The sequence below is a fragment of the Salmo salar genome, chromosome 15 (assembly GCF_965601325.2).
Source record: "Salmo salar chromosome 15, fSalSal1, whole genome shotgun sequence".
Lineage (NCBI taxonomy): Eukaryota > Metazoa > Chordata > Actinopteri > Salmoniformes > Salmonidae > Salmo > Salmo salar.
In genome coordinates this window covers 71,599,947-71,621,505 of record NC_138305.1, presented here as the reverse complement: position 1 = coordinate 71,621,505, position 21,559 = coordinate 71,599,947, and the positions used below count along the sequence as shown (strand labels likewise).

Sequence of the window (21,559 nt, the reverse complement as noted above, 5' to 3'; positions counted from 1 at the left end):
GGCTGGTCATTGTAAATAGGGGCCTCACAGGCTAGTAAGGATAAATAGGGGCATTGCAGGATGGTAAAAATGGACTTTCGAGGTTGGTGAGTGTACAGGCTGGTAAATAATTGAAGATTGTAATTGTTGATTAACACTAACAATGTAATTGTTCTTCTCTTTCAGATGATGCTTCCTGTGCGAAAATTTACCGGTTAAGTCATCATCTCTACAAAATGACCTAAACTTAACAGAAATCATGACATTCTAAAAGAGTACAAAATCATGCAAAAGCAAATCATTTTGCAGACCAATCACACATAGACATATTTAACATATATTTTTAAAAGACTGAAATAGTAACATATCTTTAAAACTAGTTATGTGAGTTTTCTACTTGTGGCGCCTGTGACGCCTCTTGCGCTGAGACACTTGTTTACCTCTTTGTTTTCTTTAGGTGAAAGGGCCAGCCCTGACCGCACCTTTCTCCCCCAAGCAACCCCAACCAATCAACCCGAACCCCCATTGACGGCCTACCCCGGCCAAACCCGGATGACGCTGGGCCAATTGTGCACCGCCCTATGGGACTCCCAATCACGGCCGGATGTGATACAGCCTGGATACGAACCAGGGACTGTAGTGACGCCTCTTGCGCTGAGATGCAGTGCCATAGACCGCTGTGGCACTTGGGAGTCCAATGGTACCAAAAAATATCTGCAGCATTGAAGGTCCCCAAGAACACAATGGCCTCCATCATTCTTAAATGGAAGAAGTTTGAAACCACCAAGACTCTTCCTAGAGCTGGCCACCTGCCCAAACTGAGCAATTGGGGGAGAAGGGGCAGCAGGTAGCCTAGTGGTTAGAGCGTTGGACTAGTAACCGAAAGATTGCAAGATCAAATCCCTGAGCTGACAAGGTAAAAATCTGTCATTCTGCCCCTGAACAAGGCAGTTAACCCACTGTTCCTAGGCTGTCATTGAAAATAAGACTTGCTGAGTTAAATAGGTGACCAAGAACCCAATGGAGCTCTAGAGTTCCTCTGTGGAGATGGGAGAACCTTCCAGAAGGACAACCATCTCTGCTGCACTCCACCAATCAGGCCTTTATGGTAGAATGGCCCAACGGAAGCCACTCCTCAGTAAAAGGCACATGACTGCCTGCTTGGAGTTTGCCAAAAGGCACCTAAAGACTCTCAGGCCATGAGAAACAAGATTCTCTGGTCTGATGAAACCAAGATTGAACTCTTTGGCCTGAATGCCAAGTGTCACATCTGGAGGAAACCTGGCACTATCCCTACAGTGAAGCATGGTGGTGGCAGCATCATGCTGTGGGGATGTTTTTCAGAGGTAGGGACTGGGAGACTAGTCCAGATCGAGGGCAAGATGAACAGAGAAAAGTACAGAGAGATCCTTGATGAAAACCTGCTCCAGAGCACTCAGGACCTCAGACTGGGGTGAAGGTTCACCTTCCAACAGGACAACGACCCTAAGCACACAGCCAAGACAATGCAGGAGTGGCTTCGGGACAAGTCTCTGAATGTCCTTGCGGGGCCCAGCCAGAGCCCGGACTTGAACCCGATTGAACATCTCTGGAGAGACCTGAAAATAGCTGTGCAGTGACGCTCCCCATCCAACCTGACAGAGCTTGAGAGGATCTGCAGAGAAGAATGGGAGAAACTCCCCAAATACAGGTGTGTCAATATTATAGCGTCATACCCAAGAAGACTTGAGGCTGTAATCGCTGCCAAAGGTGCTTCAACAAAGTACTGAGTAAAGGGTCTGAATACTTATGTAAATGTGATATTTCAGTTTTTTAATTTTTTTATAAATTTGCAAACATTTCTAAAAACATGTTTTTGCTTTGTCATTATTGGGTATTGTGTGTAGATTGATGAGGGGAAAAAAATATTTCATCCATTTTAGAATAAGGCTGTAACGTAACAAAGTGTGGAAAAAGTTAAGGGGTCTGAATACTTTCCGAATGCGCTGTATATATTTTTCAGTTTCACACTGGCAAACCCCAAAACCTTGCTACCACCACTTTGAGAACCACTGATCTATAAGGTATTTATTCACTGATTTTCTTCTTTGTCTAATATGTACGTGGAAGGAAACAGCGAGATAGACACATATATGTAATAGTAATTAACACTAGGGTAGAGGGGAACACATTAATCCTAATTATGTCTACATTCAGACACAGTTAGTTCGTGATGTGTGTTCCCTATATATATATATATATATATTCTTTTACAATTTAGTACAAAACAAAAACACAAAAAACACAGCTACCAGACATATGAAGTGAAGTATTGCCTAAGCAAGACATGGGACAAGAATAGAACAACACTATGACAGTTACAACAACAAAATAAGCGTTCCTAATCAGTGTTCACAATCAGTCCAGAAAGTCCAGAAACGGACCCCAAATCTCAAGAAACCTTCTGGAGGAGTTAGTCGTGATTTTTTATTTTTTTTAATGTTTGATGTTAATCTTTTCTGCTTGCCATCTACGGAAGCAAGGGGGATAGCTAACTTCCATTCTGTGAGGAGAATTTCTTTTGCAGCCACCATTCCAAACATCAGAGCCTGTTGTTCCTCATAGGACGATCTTAGAACAGACTCTGAGCAGCAAAAGAAAGCAAGTTCTGGGTCAGGTTCAATGGCCTTCTCATATACCTTTGAATGCCAATCAAAGATGTTCCTCCAAAAATGATTAATTAGGGGGCAGAGCCAAAAAAGACGAATTAATGAATCCTCTGAGGCTTTACATTTGTCACACAGTGAGGAGACCTGGGGTTAAATTCTATGTAATTTGGTTTTGGAGTAATGAATTCTATGGATGACTTTGTATTGTATTAATCGATATTTTCATTGATGGAACAAGAGTGAATTCTAGACAGGGCTTCTCCCCATAGATCATCTGAGATCTCAATATTGAACTCTTTACCCCAGGTCTCCTTGAGATGACTAGTAGAGGCCTCTGTATAGTTGGAAACAAACTGTGAGATGAGGTGTTTTGAGTTGGGAGGGTGCTGTAGTGGACCAAAACGAATGTTGTACAGGGAGGTTATCAACATTTAGAATTTTCCCTTTGATATAGTGTCTGAATGGTAAATAACATAAAATATGATTGAGAGAGTTTGAATTTATTCTTTAATTGGATGAATGATGCTAATTGCTTATCTATATACACTGCTCAAAAAAATAAAGGGAACACTTAAACAACACAATGTAACTCCAAGTCAATCCCACTTCTGTGAAATCAAACTGTCCACTTAGGAAGCAACACTGATTGACAATAAATTTCACATGCTGTTGTGCAAATGGAATAGACAACAGGTGGAAATTATAGGCAATTAGCATGACACCCCCAATAAAGGAGTGGTTATGCAGGTGGGGACCACAGACCACTTCTCAGTTCCTATGCTTCCTGGCTGACGTTTTGGTCACTTTTGAATGCTGGCGGTGCTTTCGCTCTAGTGGTAGCATGAGACGGAGTCTACAACCCACACAAGTGGCTCAGGTAGTGCAGCTCATCCAGGATGGCACATCAATGCGAGCTGTGGCAAGAAGGTTTGCTGTGTCTGTCAGCGTAGTGTCCAGAGCATGGAGGCGCTACCAGGAGACAATCCAGTACATCAGGAGACGTGGAGGAGGCCGTAGGAGGGCAACAACCCAGCAGCAGGACCGCTACCTCTGCCTTTGTGCAAGGAGGAGCAGGAGAAGCACTGCCAGAGCCCTGCAAAATGACCTCCAGCAGTTCACAAATGTGCATGTGTCTGCTCAAACGGTCAGAAACAGTCTCCATGAGGGTGGTATGAGGGCCCGACGTCCACAGGTGGGGGTTGTGCTTACAGCCCAACACCGTGCAAGACGTTTGGCATTTGCCAGAGAACACCAAGATTGGCAAATTCGCCACTGGCGCCCTGTGCTCTTCACAGATGAAAGCAGGTTCACACTGAGCACATGACAGACGTGACAGAGTCTGGAGACGCCGTGGAGAACGTTCTGCTGCCTGCAACATCCTCCAGCATGACCGGTTTGGCGGTGGGTCAGTCATGGTGTGGGGTGGCATTTCTTTGGGGGGCCGCACAGCCCTCCATGTGCTCGCCAGAGGTAGCCTGACTGCCATTAGGTACCGAGATGAGATCCTCAGACCCCTTGTGAGACCATATGCTGGTGCGGTTGGCCCTGGGTTCCTCCTAATGCAAGACAATGCTAGACCTCATGTGGCTGGAGTGTGTCAGCAGTTCCTGCAAGAGGAAGGCATTGATGCTATGCACTGGCCCGCCCTTTTCCCAGACCTGAATCCAATTGAGCACATCTGGGACATCATGTCTCGCTCCATCCACCAACGCCACGTTGCACCACAGACTGTCCAGGAGTTGGTGGATGCTTTAGTCCAGGTCTGGGAGGAGACCCCTCAGGAGACCATCCGCCACCTCATCAGGAGCATGCCCAGGCATTGTAGGGAGGTCATACAGGCACGTGGAGGCCACACACACTGCTGAGCCTCATTTTGACTTGTTTTAAGGACATTACATCAAAGTTGGATCAGCCTGTAGTGTGGTTTTCCACTTTAATTTTGAGTGTGACTCCAAATCCAGACCTCCATGGGTTGATAAATTGGATTTCCATTGATTATTTTTGTGTGATTTTGTTGTCAGCACATTCAACTATGTAAAGAAAAAAGTATTTAATAAGATTATTTCTTTCATTCAGATCTAGGATGTGTTGTTTAAGTGTTCCCTTTATTTTTTTGAGCAGTATATAAGTCTTCAATTGTGGCCAGTCTCTTCTCCTTCCACTCAACAAACACCTTATCAGACCTAGAAGGAACAAAAGAAGGATTAAGCATATCAGGGTGTATACAGAGGTACCTTATAAACATGCTTAATCTGGTTTAGAATTCTTGAAGAATTTCTCAAAACAAAGTTGTTGCCTGTCAGTTTGTTTGGGCACTGCTTTGGAGGAAAGCAAGGCTGGAAGAGAGGAATGTGTTACAGACTTTACTTCCATATTTAGCCACAGGGAGGCAACCGTGTTCAATTTAAGACACCATGCCACTGCAGGAACTCAGCAAAAGCTAGCACAGCTCTTTGGAAGACATGGTTTTCTGCAGGGTACACCACGAACACTGAAAACAAGTACCTCGTAGGCCTTCGGCAGCTTAGTGAAGTGGGAATTTTACTTCAAAACAAAGAACATAAGAGAGGTGGTAGGTAACTTTGGAACAAACATACACAGAGAGCAGGCCACCAGTGCCACCAGCTAAGTATACAAGACGGACTATTAGAAGGCTTGCTGGTTTTTCCTCGTCATGAATCTTGTGAAAAGACTCTTCCTCTTGATCCACTTAGAAAGACACAATAAAAGGGAACACAGTTTATGTCAAATAAATTTTGCCACCCAGACAGCTGAAGAAACCTTTGGGTTTGCACAACCAAAAATCATCTCAAGGAAGCTCATCTGCGTGCACGTCGTCCTCACTAGAGCATGTTTGGGATGATCTGGATCGACTTTTATGACAGCATCCCAGTTCCCACCAATATCCAGAAACTTCGCACAGCCATTCAAGAGGAGTGGGACAACATTCCACAGGCCACAATCACAGCCTGATCATCTCTATGCGACGGAGATGTGTCTTGCTGCATGAGGCAAATGATGGTTTGCATGAGGCAAATGACTGGTTTTCTGATCCACGTCCCTTCGTTTTTTTTTTTAAAGATAACTGCGACCAACAGATGAATATCTGTATTCCCAATCATGTGAAATCCATAGATTAGGGCCTCATTTATTTATTTCAAATGACGGATTTCCTTACATGAACTGTAACTCAGTAAAACCTTTGAAATTGTTGCATGTTGAGTTTACTTTTTTGTTCAGTGTAGTATAAATTCCATCAGTATATGCAAATGATTTATGTTATTATAATAAAATAAGCAGGTCTGGGACAGCAGGTCTGGGACAGGTAGCACGTCCGGTGAACAGGTCAGGGTTCCATAGCCGCAGGCAGAACAGTTGAAACTGGAGCAGCAGCACGGCCAGGTGGACTGAGGACAGCAAGGAGTCATCATGCCAGGTAGTCCTGAGGCATGGTCCTAGGGCTCAGGTCCTCCGAGAGAGAGAAAGAAAGAAAGAGAGAATTAGAGAGAGCATATTTAAATTCACACAGGACACTGGATAAGACAAGAGAAATACTCCAGATGTAACAGACTGACCCTAGCCCCCCGACACATAAACTACTGCAGCATAAATACTGGAGGCTGAGACAGGAGGGGTCAGGAGACACTGTGGCCCCATCCGATGAAACCCCCGGACAGGGCCAAACAGGCAGGATACAACCCCACCCACTTTGCCAAAGCACAGCCCCCACACCACTGGAGGGATTTCGCCAACCACCAACTTACCATCCTGGGACAAGGCCGAGTATAGCCCACAAAGATCTCTGCCACGGCACAACCCAAGGGGGGGGGGGGGGGGGGGGGGCAACCCAGCCAGGAAGACCAAGTCAGTGACTACACCCACTCAAGTGACGCACAATTGAGGGTGATGGCTGAGCAGTAAGCAATTTAGAGAATAAAATCAATATCAAGGTCCTCATGATTGAAAATATAACTTTAGTCATCTGTAGTTGCAACATAAATATCACATGAAAGAGTCTGCCCTATAATAAACTCTTGAGAGCCCCAAATCCATCCGCCTACTGACGGTGAGTCTTGGTTAAATATGAGGACAAGCTACAGTATGTACCGTGAAGTGCGCTTGGCACCCAGAGCTCTGGATTGCAGGGTCCCATGGCAGGGCCAATGATGTGTATGAACCCTGCATGACTACCAGGGGGCACTGTATTGAAGCCACACCGCAGCCATCTTGGTACTGCTCCTCCGTTGTAAAAAAAATATTTTGGAAGCTATAGAAATGCATTTTTTAATATCTACATTCTTTTTTGACTAGTTTATTATATTACATACACCTTAATGAATACATTTAAATTATATTATGTGAGCTGAACATATATATAAAAACATTTTCCTTAAAACAATTTTTGTTGTTGTTGAGAGTACAAATGTTACTGTCCTCACTCTGTCTATAATCCGAATTCAGAGCACTCTCGTCTGAGTGTGCCAGAGCGCAGAATAACTGATGAATTTATGAACGCTCAACACCCGTTGAATATGGCCGGTGTCAGTTAACGCCGGCCAAAAATCGTAATTAAATTGTTTCCGGCAGCACAGTTAGTCACCAACGCTCTGGATAACACCAAAAAAAGCTCTGCTGGGGCGAGTAAAATGATCAGAGTGGGGTGCTCTCTCATTTGTGTCTGGATGTAGCTAGCAAGCTAGCCAACGTTAGCAAGTTAGGTTGGGTGCTTGACTGCAGTTGGGAGGTCAGAACGCTCTGATCAACCCTACTACTCGACCAGAGGGTCCAGTGTGTGTTCTGAACACACCGGGAACGAAACGCTCTGAATTTATGAATGGGCAATCTAACAACGCTCTGAATTTATGAACGCCCAGAGTGCATTCTAGCACTCCAGAGTGGATTTATGAACGCACCCTTAAATACATGTAATTTTGTCCTTGAAACGTTTAATTAAATACTGTCAAATTCCATTCATTCCTATGGCGGACTGCTCCTACTAGGGAGTGCAATATGGCCAACCGATGGCTTCAAAGCCTCTCAATGGCCAATACACAGCATTAGCAATCCAGATGATTGTGGACTACAGGAAAAGGAGGACCGAGCACGCCCCCATTCTCATCGATGGGGCTGTAGTGGAGCAGGTTGAGAGCTTCAAGTTCCTTGGTGTCCACATCACCAACAAACTAGAATGGTCCAAACACACCAAGACAGTCATAAAGAGGTCACAACAAAGCCTATTCCCCCTCAGGAAACTAAAAAGATTTGGCATGGGTCCTCAGATCCTCAAAAGGTTCTACAGCTGCAACATCGAGAGCATCCTGACTGGTTGCATCACTGCCTGGTACGGCAACTGCTCGGCCTCCGACCACAAGGCACTACAGAGGGTAGTGCGTACGGCCCAGTACATCACTGGGGCTAAAATGCCTGTCATCCAGGACCTCTACACCAGGCGGTGTCAGAGGAAGGCCCTAAAAATGGTCAAAGACCCCAGCCACCCCAGTCATAGACTGGTCTCTCTACTACCGCATGGCAAGCGGTACCGGAACGCCAAGTCTAGGACCAAAAGGCTTCTCAACAGTTTTTACCCCCAAGCCATAAGAATCCTGAACAGGTAATCAAATGGCTACCCCCCTAACCCCTCTTTTATGCTACTGCTACTCTCTGTTTATCATATATGCATAGTCACTTTAACCATACCTACATGTACATACTACCTCAATCAGCCCGACTAACCGGTGCCTGTATATAGCATTGCAACTGTTATAGCCTTGCTACTGTATATAGCCTCGCTACTGTTATTTTTCACTGTCTTTTTTACTGTTGTTTTTATTTCTTTACTTAGCTATTGTTCACCTAATTCCTTTTCTTTTACTTAGAAACTGCACTGCTGGTTAGCGCCTGTAAGTAAGCATTTCACTGTAAGGTCCACACCTGTTGTATTCGGCCCACGTGTCAAATAAACTTTGATTTGATTTGAGATGTTATATATGTTGTTGAGTAGGACAGATCATGGTGGAACTGTTACCACTTTGCTGTTCCCGGCGCGCACTGCAAGCCAAATCAAGCACCCCGTGGCAAGCAGACCGTAAACTCCGCCCTCTTGTCTCTGCACAGTGTGACAGTGTTGAAAGATATAGGTCGATGCGATCAAGTATAACGGTAAGTAAACCCGTTTTTTTCCCCCGTTATTTCCATGTTTACCCACATAAAGTGAGCGAAGTTTAATGACACTTTGTGTCAACCACAACCACAGTTCGCAAACTTCTTCGCCGTTTTCTGAATTGCTGTGACCCCGCTTCAAAGTTTTATATCGTCTTATTGCCTGCATCTTTTAAAAATCATAACATACACATATGTGTTTTTATTGACACGTACAAAAAAACGTAATTGCAAAAAAATATATAGTTGATGTTGCAAACATTTCTCTCTTTTTTTTGATTAAAGTTATTTGCTATGTTGTAACTGAAACTCGAGAAGGAAGGCGTTAATTCCCTCTATCTATAGCCCCTCCCAGTATAGTGCGTGAAGCCCATACATTATTCAACTAGACTAGCAATATGATACAAGTAGGGTCCTGTATCATGTTTTCATTTTGTCATCTTGTTCCTAGAATCTCAAACTTGTGCGCATCATGTGACTGCCTGTGCATGGACTTGAGTTGTGCATGGACTTGAGTTGTGCTGTTTTTACAATATTTGTTCCACTAATCTTCTGTTTTCCAAGCGTTTACATAATATCATTGACCTCGGAAGTGATATGCTTGAAATCATCTGTTATTTTTTTCTACACACAAAAAAAAACATGTCATATTTCTTAATGTATTTTATTGTGCAGGTGTGCCATCAAAGCCATCGGGATGCTCTCTGCAGCTGCTTCAGGCAAAGTTGGGTTCAGTATGGGGATGGGAGTGGGCAGGTGTGTGTCAGCCTGGTTAAGAGGGTCCCCCAATGCCCTGAACAGAAGGAGGGACTGGGACCCCTCTCCCAGGTACAGCACCACAGCAGCCAAACCCAGCACCCCGTCCTTCAACTATGTCATCGTGGGCGCTGGCTCGGCGGGCTGCGTCCTGGCCAACCGTCTCACGGAGGATCCCCAGGAGTCAGTGCTCCTGCTGGAGGCCGGCCCTAAGGACAGGACCCTGGGCAACGTCCGCCTCTCCTGGAAGATCCACATGCCGGCCGCCCTCACCTACAACCTGTGTGACGACAAGGTCAACTGGTTCTACCACACCCTGCCCCAGGAGCACATGAACAACCGGGTGATGTACTGGCCCCGCGGCAGGGTGTGGGGTGGCTCCTCCTCTCTCAACGCCATGGTGTACATCCGGGGCCACGGTGAGGACTACAACCGCTGGCAGAGGGAGGGGGCGGAGGGCTGGGACTACGACCACTGCCTACCCTACTTCCGCAAGGCCCAGTGCCACGAGCTGGGAGGCGACCGGTACCGGGGAGGCAGCGGGCCCCTGCATGTGTCCCGGGGGAAGACGAACCACCCTCTACACCGGGCCTTCATAGAGGCTGGCCAGCAGGCTGGGTACCCCTTCACTAATGACATGAACGGCTTTCAGCAGGAGGGCTTGGGCTGGATGGACATGACCATCTATGAAGGTAGGGGATGAATTAAAGATATGCGCACATACACTGAGTGGACAAAACATTAGGAACACCTGCTCTTTCCATGACAGACTGACCCGGTGAATTCAGGGGAAAGCTATGACGCCGTATTGATGTCACTTGTTAAATCCACTTCAATCAGTGTAGATGAATGGGGGGGGAGACAGGTTAAAGAAGGATTATTAAGCCTTGAGACATGTGTGTGCCATTCAGAGGGTGAATGGGCAAGACAAAAGATTGAAGTGCCTTTGAACGGGGTATGGTAGTAGGTGCAAGGCGCACCAGTTTGTTTCATGAACTGCACCGCTGCTGGGTTTTTCACGCTCAACAGTTTCCTGTGTGTATCAAGAATAGTCCACCACCCAAAGGACATCCAGCCAACTTGACACAGCTGTGGGAAGCATTGTAGTAAACATGGGCCAGCATCCCTGTGGAACGCTTTCTACACCTTGTAGAGTCCATGCCCTGCCGAATTGAGGCCGTTCTGAGGGCATAAGGGGGTACAACTCAATATTAGGAAGTTGTTCCTAATGTTTGTACACTCAGTGTATGCACACGTCTGTATCTGTACAAGTCAAAGAAGTAGGGAATTGCATTATAAACAGACTTATCTCTTCATAATCTTCTTCTCATCCCCCTCTTTCTCCTACTACCCCACCGTCCCCAAGGTAAGAGGTGGAGCACAGCCAGTGCGTACCTGCGGCCGGTCCTTAACCGAGCCAACCTGAGGACAGAGGTGCAATGTCTGACCACCAGGATCCTGTTTGATGGGAGGAGAGCTGTGGGTGTGGAGTACACTCAGAACGGGGAGAAGAAGCAGGTAGGTCTTTGGGAAATTCAACAGCCTATAACCCCTCACATATCTCTCTCTTCATCTCTTCTCTCTCTCAGGTTTTTGCTGAAAAGGAGGTCATTCTCAGTGGTGGGGCCATCAACTCCCCACAGCTTCTCATGCTGTCCGGGGTGGGCAACGCTGATGACCTGAAACAGCTAGACATCCCTGTGGTCCAGCATCTACCAGGTGACCTAATGACCCCACCTGACCCCCCTTCAAATCAAATTTTATTTGTCACATGCGCCAAGTACAAATGTAGAGTTGACTGTGAAATGCTTACTTACGAGCCCTTAACCAACAATGAAGAGTTAAAATGTAAGAAATTCTGCAAATAATAATAGTAACACAATAAATAACAATAACAAAGCTATATACAAGGAGTAACGATACTGAGTCAATGTACAAGGTAGTTGAGGTAATTTCTACATGTATAGTGCATTCGGAAAGTATTCATTTTGTTACGTTACAGCCTTATTCTAAAATTGATGATTTAAAAAAAATTACAGCACCAAGTCTTCTTGGGTATGACACTGCAAGCTTGGCACACCCTTATTTGGGGAGTTTCTCCCATTCTTCTCTGCAGATCCTTCCAAGCTCTGTCAGGTTGGATGGGGAGCGTTGCTTCACAGCTATTTTCAGGTCTCTCCAGAGATGTTCGATCGGGTTCAAGTCCGGGATCTGGCTGGCCCACTCAAGGACATGCAGAGCCTTGTCCCGAAGCCTCTCCTGCGTTGTCTTAGCTGAGTGCTTAGGGTCATTGTCCTGTGGGAAGGTGAATCTTTGCACCAGTCTGAGGTCCTGACAGTGGCGGTTCTAGACCATTTCAACTGGGGGGGCCAAGCTGGGGCCAGTTGTACTGTTAGAGGGGCCAGTTACATTAGACGTTATTGTTGTCATATCATTTTCTTCACTGCATTGCAGGCATTAGCAGGCAAAAGACCATGTTCATAATCATTAGTGTTCCGCGTTGCCACTGTCTAATAACGGATGTAAAAAAAGAAGGATAGCAAAAATTAGTTATGTAAAAATTATTTCATACTCCACATTTAGGGGGGCCACAAGGAGGTCCAAAATTGTTGTCACAGGGGCACTGGCACTCTGGAGCAGGTTTTCATCATGGATCTCTCTGTACTTTGCTCCATTCATCTTGCCCTCGACTCTGACTAGTTTCCCAGTCTCTACCGCTGAAAAACATCCCCACAGCATGATGCCGCCACCACCATGCTTCACCGTAGGGATGATTCCAGGTTTCCTCTAGACGTGACGCTTGGTATTCAGGCCAAAGAGTTCAATCTTGGTTTCATCAGACCAGAAAATCTTGTTTATCATGGCCTGAGAGTCCTTTAGGTCCCTTTTGGCCAATTCCAAGCGGGCTGTCGTGCCTTTTACTGAGGAGTGGCTTCCGTCTGGCCACTCTACCATAAAGGCCTGATTGGTGGAGTGCTGCAGAGATGGTTGTCCTTCTGGAAGGTTCTCCCATCTCCACAGAGGAGCTCTGGAGCTCTGAACTCCCTGACCAAGGCCCTTCTCCCCCGATTGCTCAGTTTAGCAGGGCAGCCAGCTCGAGGAAGAGTCTTGGTGGTTCCAAACTTCTTCCATTTAAGAATGACAGAGGCCACTGTGTTATTGGGGACCTTTAATGCTGCAGAAATGTTTTGGTACCCTTCCCCAGGTATGTGCCACGACACAGTCTTGGAGCTCTACGCACAATTCCTTCGACCTCCTGGCTTGCTGTTTGCTCTGACATGCACTGTCAAATGTGGGACCTTATATAGACAGGTGTGTGCCTTTCCAAATCATTTCCAATCAATTGAATTTACCACAGGTGGACTCCAATCAAGTTGTAGAAACATCTCAGGGATGATCAATGGAAACAGGATGCACCTGAGCTCAATTTCGACTCTCATAGCAAAGGGTCTGAATACTTATGTAAATAAGGTATTTCTGTTATTTATTTTTAATACATTTGCATAAAAATGATAACCTGTTTTTGCTTTGTCATTATGGGGTATTGTGTGTAGATTGAGGAAAAATAAATATTTAATCCACTTTAGAATAAGGCTGTAACATAACAAATTGTGGAAAAGGGGAAGGGGTCTGGAATACTTTCCAAATGCACTGTAGGTAGGGGTAAAAGGGACTAGGCTATCAGGATAGACAATAAACACAGTAGCAGCAGTGTGTGTGTGTGTGGTGTGTGTGTGGTTTCCATTAGCTGTTGAAAAAGCAGCAGCTATTCTTTCTGGGGTCCACACAAAACATAGAACATGAGAAAATACAGAACACTAATGGACAAGAACAGAAACAAATTTAAACTAAGCACACTACGACTAAGGAACAGTACGATGCAATCCCCATCACACTGCACATTGCCCTATCCCATCTGGACAAGAGGAATACCTATGTAAGAATGCTGTTCATTGACTACAGCTTAGCATTCAACACCATAGTACCCTCCAATCTCATCATCATCAAGCTGGAGGCCCTGGGCCTCAACCCCGCCCTGTGCAATTGGGTCCGGGACTTTCTGACGGGCCGCCCCCAGGTGGTGAAGGTAAGAAACAACATCTCCACCTCGCTGACCCTCAACACTGGGGCTCCACAAGGGTGCGTGCTCAGCCTCTTCTTGTACTCCCTGTTCACCCACGACTGCATGGCCATGCACGTCTCCAACTCAGTCATCAAGTTTGCAGACGACACAACAGTAGTGGGCTTGATTACCAACAACGACGAGACAGCCTACAGGGAGGAGGTGAGGGCACTCAGAGTGTGGTGTCGGGAAAACAACCTCTCACTCAACGTCAACAAAACAAAGGAGATGATCGTGGACTTCAGGAAACAGCGGAGGGAGGACCCCCCCATCCACATCGAAGGGACAGCAGTGGAGAAAGTGAAAGGTTTTAAGTTCCTCGGTGTACACATCAAAGACAAACTGAAATGGTCCACCCACACAGACAGCATGGTGAAGAAGGCGCAACAGCACCTCTTCAACCAAAGGAGGCTGAAGAAATTTGGCTTGTCACCCAAAACCCTGACACACTTTTACAGATCCACAATCGAGAGCATCCTGTTGGGCTGTATCACCGCCTGGTACGGCAACTGCTCCGCCCTCAACCGCAAGACTCTCCAGAGGGTGGTGCGGTCTGCACAACGCATCACCGGGGCAAACTACCTGTCCTCCATGACACCTACAGCACCCGATGTCACAGGAAGGCCAAAAAGATCATCAAAGACAACAACCATTCAAGCCACTGCCTGTTCACACTGCTACCATCTAGAAGGCGAGGTCAGTACAGGTGCATCAAAGCTGGGACCGAGAGACTGAAGAACAGCTTCTATCTCAAGGCCATCAGACTGCTAAACAGCCATCACTAACTCAGAGAGGCTGCTGCCTACATGGAGACCCAATCACTGGTCACTTAAACAAATGGATCACTAGTCACTTTAAACAATGCCACTTTAAATAATACCACTTTAATAATGTTTACTTATCTTACATTACTCATATCATATGTATATACTGTATTTTATACCATCTATTGCACCTTGCCTATGCAGCTCGGCCATCGCTCATCCATATATTTATATGTACATATTCTCGTTCACCCCTTTTAGATATGTGTGTATTAGGTAGTTGTTGAGGAATTGTCAGATTACTTGTTAGATGTTACTGCGCTGTCGGAACTAGAAGCACAAGCATTTCGCTACACTCGCATTAACATCTGCTAACCATGTGTATGTGACAAATAAAATTTGATTTGACGACTAAAGTCTGTTAGGTTTCATAGTAAGACATTCCCATTGAGGCAAGTTTCCAGAGAAGTCAGTTAGTTATATACAAATAATACTGAGCCAGTGAAATACATTAAAGCAGCTGTAGCAAAGCTCAAGGACATTCACTAATGATTACATATACAGGGTGTGTGTGTGTGTGTTCAAGTTGTGGAGAGTAGTACTGTTTTTTTATTTTTATAAATGTCCTTACATAATGTTGACGTGTGTGTGTGTGTGTGTGTGTGTGTGTGTGTGTGTGTGTGTGTGTGTGTGTGTGTGTGTGTCCTATCTGTAGGAGTGGGCAGTAATCTTCAGGATCACCTGGAGCTGTATGTTCAGCAGCAGTGCACTCAGCCCATCACCCTGTACAAGGCCCAGAAGCCTTTCCACATGGTCAAGATTGGCCTGGAGTGGCTCCTCCAATATACAGGTATAACAAACAAGGACAGCAAAGCTACACAAGTTAAGCAGGTACACAGGTCAAACAAGTACACAGGTTAAACACACCAGCGAAGGTTCTGATGGCTCCTTTTTATTTTGTGAGAATGTAATTTCACTAGACTTGCGTCTAGCATCCAAATTGTTTAACCCGGTAACCATGGCACCTGACTCCCAGGATACGGGGCCACGGCCCACCTGGAGAGCGGGGGCTTCATCCGGAGCAGAGGGGGCGTGGCCCACCCCGACATCCAGTTCCACTTTCTGCCCTCGCAGGTCATCGACCACGGCCGCGTCGCCTCCAAGATAGAAGCTTACCAGGTAAGCTGTGTGTGTGGATGTGTGTTTTGGGCATGTCTGTGGAACGTGTGTGTCCTTACACCCGATAAATCTCTCCATGCTAAACACCCTCTTATGTCCATGCTCTGATTCATCCAAGGCTCTGCATGTTGTGAAAGGCGTTTCCCACTCACACCTGCACACACACACAGTGCATTCCCAGAGATGCATTCACACTTGTGGTAGCAGTTGGAAGTGTGCGTGAGAATTTTGCAAGAACTTTATCACCAGGACTTGCATTTTATTGAACCTTTTCACCTAATCCAATCCACTGTTTTGAATGGGGGCAACAACGGCAGACATGTAGTTTGAATAACCCAATTCCTCAGAATCTGTAGCCATTCCTATTGCAATTTATATGGAAATGTTGGAAGTACTTTATCAACCGCTGCCTTCGGTCATAAATGTGACAAAAACATTGCCTGTTATGATGTTTCTAGAGACATTTTCTGAAGCTGGACCACTGAGCCTAGATGAGACATAATGATACTACAATAATTGACCCTCTACTATAGTTTGTACAAGTTCACACTCACATGTACTTAGGATTTCCCCATGAAGTAGCAATGAACCTTAACCTGTTAGCAGATCAGCTTGTGCTTTAAGCAAACTCATGATGTTTGTTGTTATGCTAAACCTGTCACGTCTCTGAAATATGAACTAATGTTGATACTGGAAACCGATTGGCCCGTTTTGATGTGACAGGTTCACGTGGGACCAATGAGAAGTACTAGTATTGGATGGTTAAAGCTGAAGAGCGCCAGCCCTCTAGAGCACCCAATCATCCAGCCCAACTACCTCTCAACAGGTAAGTTCTGCCTTACATACTGTCACCAGACCATGCCTAACAAAATTCTCTGAATGGATTATTTCCTAGACCCAGATTAAGCCTATTCCCAAACTGAAAATCATGCTCATTGAAGAATCTCCATTGAAAATGTATTTTTATTCCATGTGTAGTCTTAATCTGGTTCTAGGAAACAGGCCCTGTGTGGTTGGTGACTTGTGTGTCTCCTCTCTCTGCCTCAGACACAGATGTATGGGAGTTCAGGGAGTGTGTCAAGCTTTCTCGGGAGATCTTCTCCCAGAAGGCCTTCGACCCATTCCGGGGGCCCGAGGTACAGCCAGGGCCTGAGTGTCAGTCAGACGCCGAGATTGATGCGTTTGTGCGTCACAAGGCTGACAGCGCCTACCATCCGTCCTGCACGTGTAAGATGGGTTCTCCGTCTGACCCAATGGCGGTGGTGGACCCAGAGACGCGCGTGCTGGGCCTCGAGGGCCTCCGTGTGGTCGACGCCTCCATCATGCCCAGCGTCGTCAGCGGCAACCTCAACGCCCCCACCATTATGATCGCGGAGAAGGCTGCTGACATCATCAGAGGGCGACCGGCGCTCAGCGACCCCGGGGTGCCTGTGTACCAGCCGGGATCTCTAGAGACCCAGCGATGAGCTTCACACAGACGTGTGGAACCTGCAGCGTTGCCATCTCCTAAGGGCCTGAACAGCCAGAGGTGGATGCTAGGTACTCATGTACACATCCGTCTGTCTTTACCGTCAAAGTTTCTCTTTTTTACGATTGATATGTAATTCTTTTTTTTCTTTTTTTAAGTAGCGTAAAAAGTACAGATAAGCCTTCCATTGTCTAACCCGTCCATTGGTGTAAAATTCTGGCAGAGCTTGTACCTTCAAGGTTCTCAGTGGCAGCTGCTTTTTTTTCGTTATTTAATACTCAGTATCAGGAAGATGTAGTAGACTCCGTTGGAAGTCAATAAAGTGCCAAGGCATGCTAACCAGCAGAAACTACAACCCTAAGAATCACTGTTGATTGCAGTGTTCCCTACTTTCCTGATAATGCTGGTTTTCTGTCCAACCCCTCTCTCCATTTACAATGAGAGAGAGCTGGGACGTCTGTTTCACTGCACTATTGACATTTCATATGAATAATAAATGAAGTAAATAATTCAATTTCTATGTGGTAAACACTAGATAAAGGTAGTTACCTGAATTCAGAAACATTAATCAACCTTTGAAAGACTAATTTCCCAGTGAGTTTCTGATGTGATTTAATCGTTCTCTGGGTAGTATTCTTACATCTATGTTTACAATTATTTGAAAATGATTTATGAAGGATTTAAGCTTTTGATAGTTGCCTTGCCAATCATGAAAGTGTCTTTGAAGTATGTTGTCTTGATTGAAGTGCCTTAAATGAAGTATGTTTGGTATGATACATCTTATGGTACTCTATTGATTATTATAAACCGGGTGGTTCGAGCCCTGAAAGCAGATTGACTGACAGCCGTGGAATATCAGACCGTATACCACAGGAATGACAAAACATTTATTTGTACTGCTCCAATTACGTTCATAACCAGTTCATAATAGCAATAAGGCACCTCTGGGGTTTGTGGTATATGGCCAAAATACCATGGCTAAAGGCTGTATCCAGGCACTCCACGTTGCGTCATGCATAAGAACATCCCTTAGCCGTGGTATATTGGCCACATACCACACCCCCTTGTGCCTTATTGCTTAATTTGAGCAGAGCTGCAATAATATGTTACAGTAGTATTCTCATACACTTGCATACTATTAACCCTTATGTTCATGCTAGCCTTAACAATGTGACTTCTAAATCTTAGTGCTCTACTCCGCATAGTAGTTGTTTTGGCGGTGTCCGAGGTGGGACAGCGTTAGAGCTGTCAAATCCACAAGTGGCTCCCGGCCTTATACCTAAAACAGACATTGCCATTGGCCGCACAGAGTCACATTAAGAGAAATCCCATGCAGCCTTGTTTACAAGTTCGAACACTGGAATGTGAGATGACATCTCGGGCCTAGATTAAATCAGATCAAGCGTGATCCGGCGATAGCCAACACCCACACAGCAGATGTTTTGGCAGTGTCTGAGGTGTAACTGCGTTGGAGCTGTCAGATTGGTGAGCAGCTGCTCTTGTGATCATTGTCACGAAGCCGCACCTGTCCCCGTTACGTTAGAAGTTCAGAACCAGGAAATATAGAAATGACGCTAAAAATGAAAATCATTAAACGAAATTAGGATTTCTATCAACCTAATCCAGGTGTAGATTACATCTCAACATTCCAGTGTTAAAACTTGTAAACAAGGCTGCATGGGATTTATGTTAATGCGACTCCGTGCAACCAATGGCAATGTCCGCTTTAGGTATAAAGGACCGCTGGTGGAGTCGACATTTCTAACGCAGTTCCACCTCCAACATCGTCAAAACAACCACTATGCGGATGTCGGGTAAAGTGGATCTGATTGAGTAGAGCCCTTGAGCTGATTGAATCTAGGACCTTACATGAACGCTTTGCACACCGATTTTTAGCGCAGACTCAAGAACAGCTGTGATTGTGAAAATAATATTCCTTAGAAATCCTTGTAAGATTTGATTATCTTTCTAATTCCTGCCGGCTGAGTACGTAGAGCACAGATGCTGTCCTCTGGAGGCATTTAGTGCCGTAGAGTTTATTCAGTTGTGAACATTAGAAAATCATCAGCAGTCCATTTGTATTTCCAGGCAAATATTCAAGAGACTCAAGCAAATGTAAAAAATAAATAAAAAGTACTACATTTTTAGGTAAAACTAATTTGCTACTAAGTGGAATTAGCTGTAACTTTAGCGGGTAGAAATCTTCAAGTACAGTGAATCATTTTAACTGTCATTTACACATTCTGTACAGGTTTTTAACATTACCATCAACATTTCAATGCATCTTTAAAACAGAAGTAGTCCAAAAAAAATAAAGCTGTGAATTGCACAAGTTGTATAACAAACCTTTTCTGTTTCAAAGTTGTCTTTTTTTTCTTCAATCATTGGCATACAGTATAAATAAAGATGATTTTAATTTAGTGGAATATACCGTCACCTATCACTTGGCAGATCACTGATTCAAAGGTCTCAGTAACGACGTACAGGGAAAAGTACAGTCTCACCATCTTAATTACATTTGAAATTCATTTGAAATATACTTGAACCAGTGATATAACTTCTAATGCAGTGGGTATTGTTACCACTATGTCAGGATTTTAACCCTGTTCGTCAAAACACCCACAGAGTGGCCATCACTATTGGCGGCCATCTTAAAATGCCCTCCACCATTCATGTGTTGAACTGAGAGCGTTGTTCTGTGTCGAGAGAGAACTGGTAGTAATGCTGAGGAAACCCTAGTCGTTGTAAACAATATTCCATTGGCAAGGAATTTACATTTCGTGACGCCATTTCACAAAGATCCCTGACGTGACCCGGGTTTATGTTGACCTTGACACGTTTGGGGAAAAAGCATTTTAATCGTACAGCATTATTGGCAATAGCTGTGTCTTTAAAGCATATATTTACCTTTTGGTGTTTTTTGAAAGGGCACTTTCGTTGCACATTAAAGGTTGGGAGGACAGAAACACATTTCCATGATAGTACCGAGTTGTCCTTATGTAAGCCCTTCAGAAGCCGCTTTTATCCAAAGCGTCTTAGTCATTGCGTACATATATTTTACATATGGGTGATCCTGGGAATCAAACCCACTAACCTGGCGTTACTAGTTCTTTTCTGTTGGCAGTGAGCTAAGCTGGTAAATGGCAAACCCTACTTCTGTAGAAACAAACTGTACGCGCACTTGAGATAAAGTACCTCTGACATATTCATTCTAAATCAACATGAATCCCCTTAAAGTAGTGGGGGAAAAAAGGCTAAACATAATAAAATATAATTTCATATTCATTCCAAATAAAACGATACTTATCTATTTAATAGGCATGGGGAATATGTTATACCTGTAACGAGCCATAAATAACTACATATAAAGTATCTCTTTCAAATAATATATATTTTTTAAGAGGGTTTAAAATATATCTACAACTTAATAGATTTTCCTTTCATTAAAATATTATGGCTGCTAAGTCATCCCTGAAGATTGATTGGTTGGGCAGGAGAGAGTACGATATTGGAGTACACCGTTTTCTCATGTTGGTCGTTCACAGTTTCAAAATGCAGTCTGTAAAATGGCCGCCACTCTCAGTCTATGATTGACTACACTTAGTATCTTTGTGCAGAGGGTAAGGCAAACGGGAGGTGGAGGGTTGGCTGAGGATTGGAACTTAATTTCACTGATATGTGATTTCTGTATGAAAAAATATGAAGTCGTTGAAGAGGAAACCCAACATTACTGCGACCCCTTTGGGACAACCTCCTCTTATACTTCACTCTGCTTCATTGGGTGCTGCAAAGCAGACGGAGAGAAAGGGGCGGGACTCCTCTGAAGTTGGATCTTTGGCGTGCCATTCCATCCCTCCATCCCTCCATCCCGCCACTCCTCTCCAGCTGGCAGTGTTTTCATCCATCCATCCATTCATTCCACAGAAAGAAAGGCACTTTGTTCTCTTGTTTGTTTGTATGGTTGTTGGCTGCATCCAAAAGGCACATCGCTCCCTATATAGTGCACTGGAAGCACACTATAGGGAATAGGGTGCCATGTCAGACGCAGCCTGTGTAGTGTGAGGGACTGCTATAGGATGCTGATGCATATCATCTCATCGGTCAGATCCTCCTCGTATTTCCCACGCGCGTCAGGCTCCTCATCGCTGTAGTCCTCGAGATTGTGCTCCCTGAGGCTCGTGGAAGTCACTGTGTCCGTTGGCCCCGCCCCATTACCCATACTGCCGTTCAGCAGGTTGCTGGCGGCACTCTCCATCTCGTCGATGGTCATCTCGCAGGCGTCCGCGATCTCGTGCTTGGTCGCTGACACAAACTTGGGGTCCTTGGCGTATTTCCCCAGTCCTTCTGAAATCAACACCTGAAACATTAGAGGGAAAAATTAATCATTCAATCAATCAAAGTGGTGTGTGTGTGTGTGTGTGTGTGTGTGTGTGTGTGTGTGTGTGTGTGTGTGTGTGTGTGTGTGTGTGTGTGTGTGTGTGTG

At 45.0% G+C, this 21,559-nt stretch overlaps 2 protein-coding genes across 3 annotated transcripts in view; one reads left to right on the top strand and one right to left on the bottom strand.

Annotated features, from left to right (window-relative positions):
• The first annotated feature begins 8,649 nt into the window (after window positions 1-8,649).
• Window positions 8,650-19,421, top strand: chdh (choline dehydrogenase). Its single transcript, XM_014145597.3, has 8 exons — window positions 8,650-8,786; window positions 9,462-10,234; window positions 10,909-11,060; window positions 11,132-11,261; window positions 15,145-15,279; window positions 15,466-15,608; window positions 16,332-16,434; window positions 16,656-19,421. Exons 2-8 carry the CDS (start codon window positions 9,484-9,486, stop codon window positions 17,072-17,074), a joined length of 1,833 nt encoding a protein of 610 aa, XP_014001072.1. The 5' UTR covers window positions 8,650-8,786; window positions 9,462-9,483; the 3' UTR covers window positions 17,075-19,421.
• LOC106571974 (voltage-dependent L-type calcium channel subunit alpha-1D) overlaps window positions 19,084-21,559 on the bottom strand; it is an 86,770-nt gene continuing 84,294 nt past the window's right edge. For both annotated transcript variants that reach the window (XM_045695967.2, XM_082962018.1), the window contains one exon: window positions 19,084-21,433. In XM_045695967.2, the coding sequence (XP_045551923.1) occupies window positions 21,146-21,433 (288 nt within the window). In that variant the 3' untranslated portion in view covers window positions 19,084-21,145. The remainder of the gene's footprint in view (window positions 21,434-21,559) is intronic.

Coding starts and splice junctions, on each gene's coding strand:
- chdh (XM_014145597.3), top strand. CDS start 9,484: ATGCTCTCTGCAGCTGCTTCAGGCAAAGTTGGGTTCAGTATGGGGATG. Junction 15,280..15,465: donor GTGGCTCCTCCAATATACAG/GTATAACAAACA, acceptor CCTGACTCCCAG/GATACGGGGCCACGGCCCAC. Junction 15,609..16,331: donor CCAAGATAGAAGCTTACCAG/GTAAGCTGTGTG, acceptor TTGATGTGACAG/GTTCACGTGGGACCAATGAG.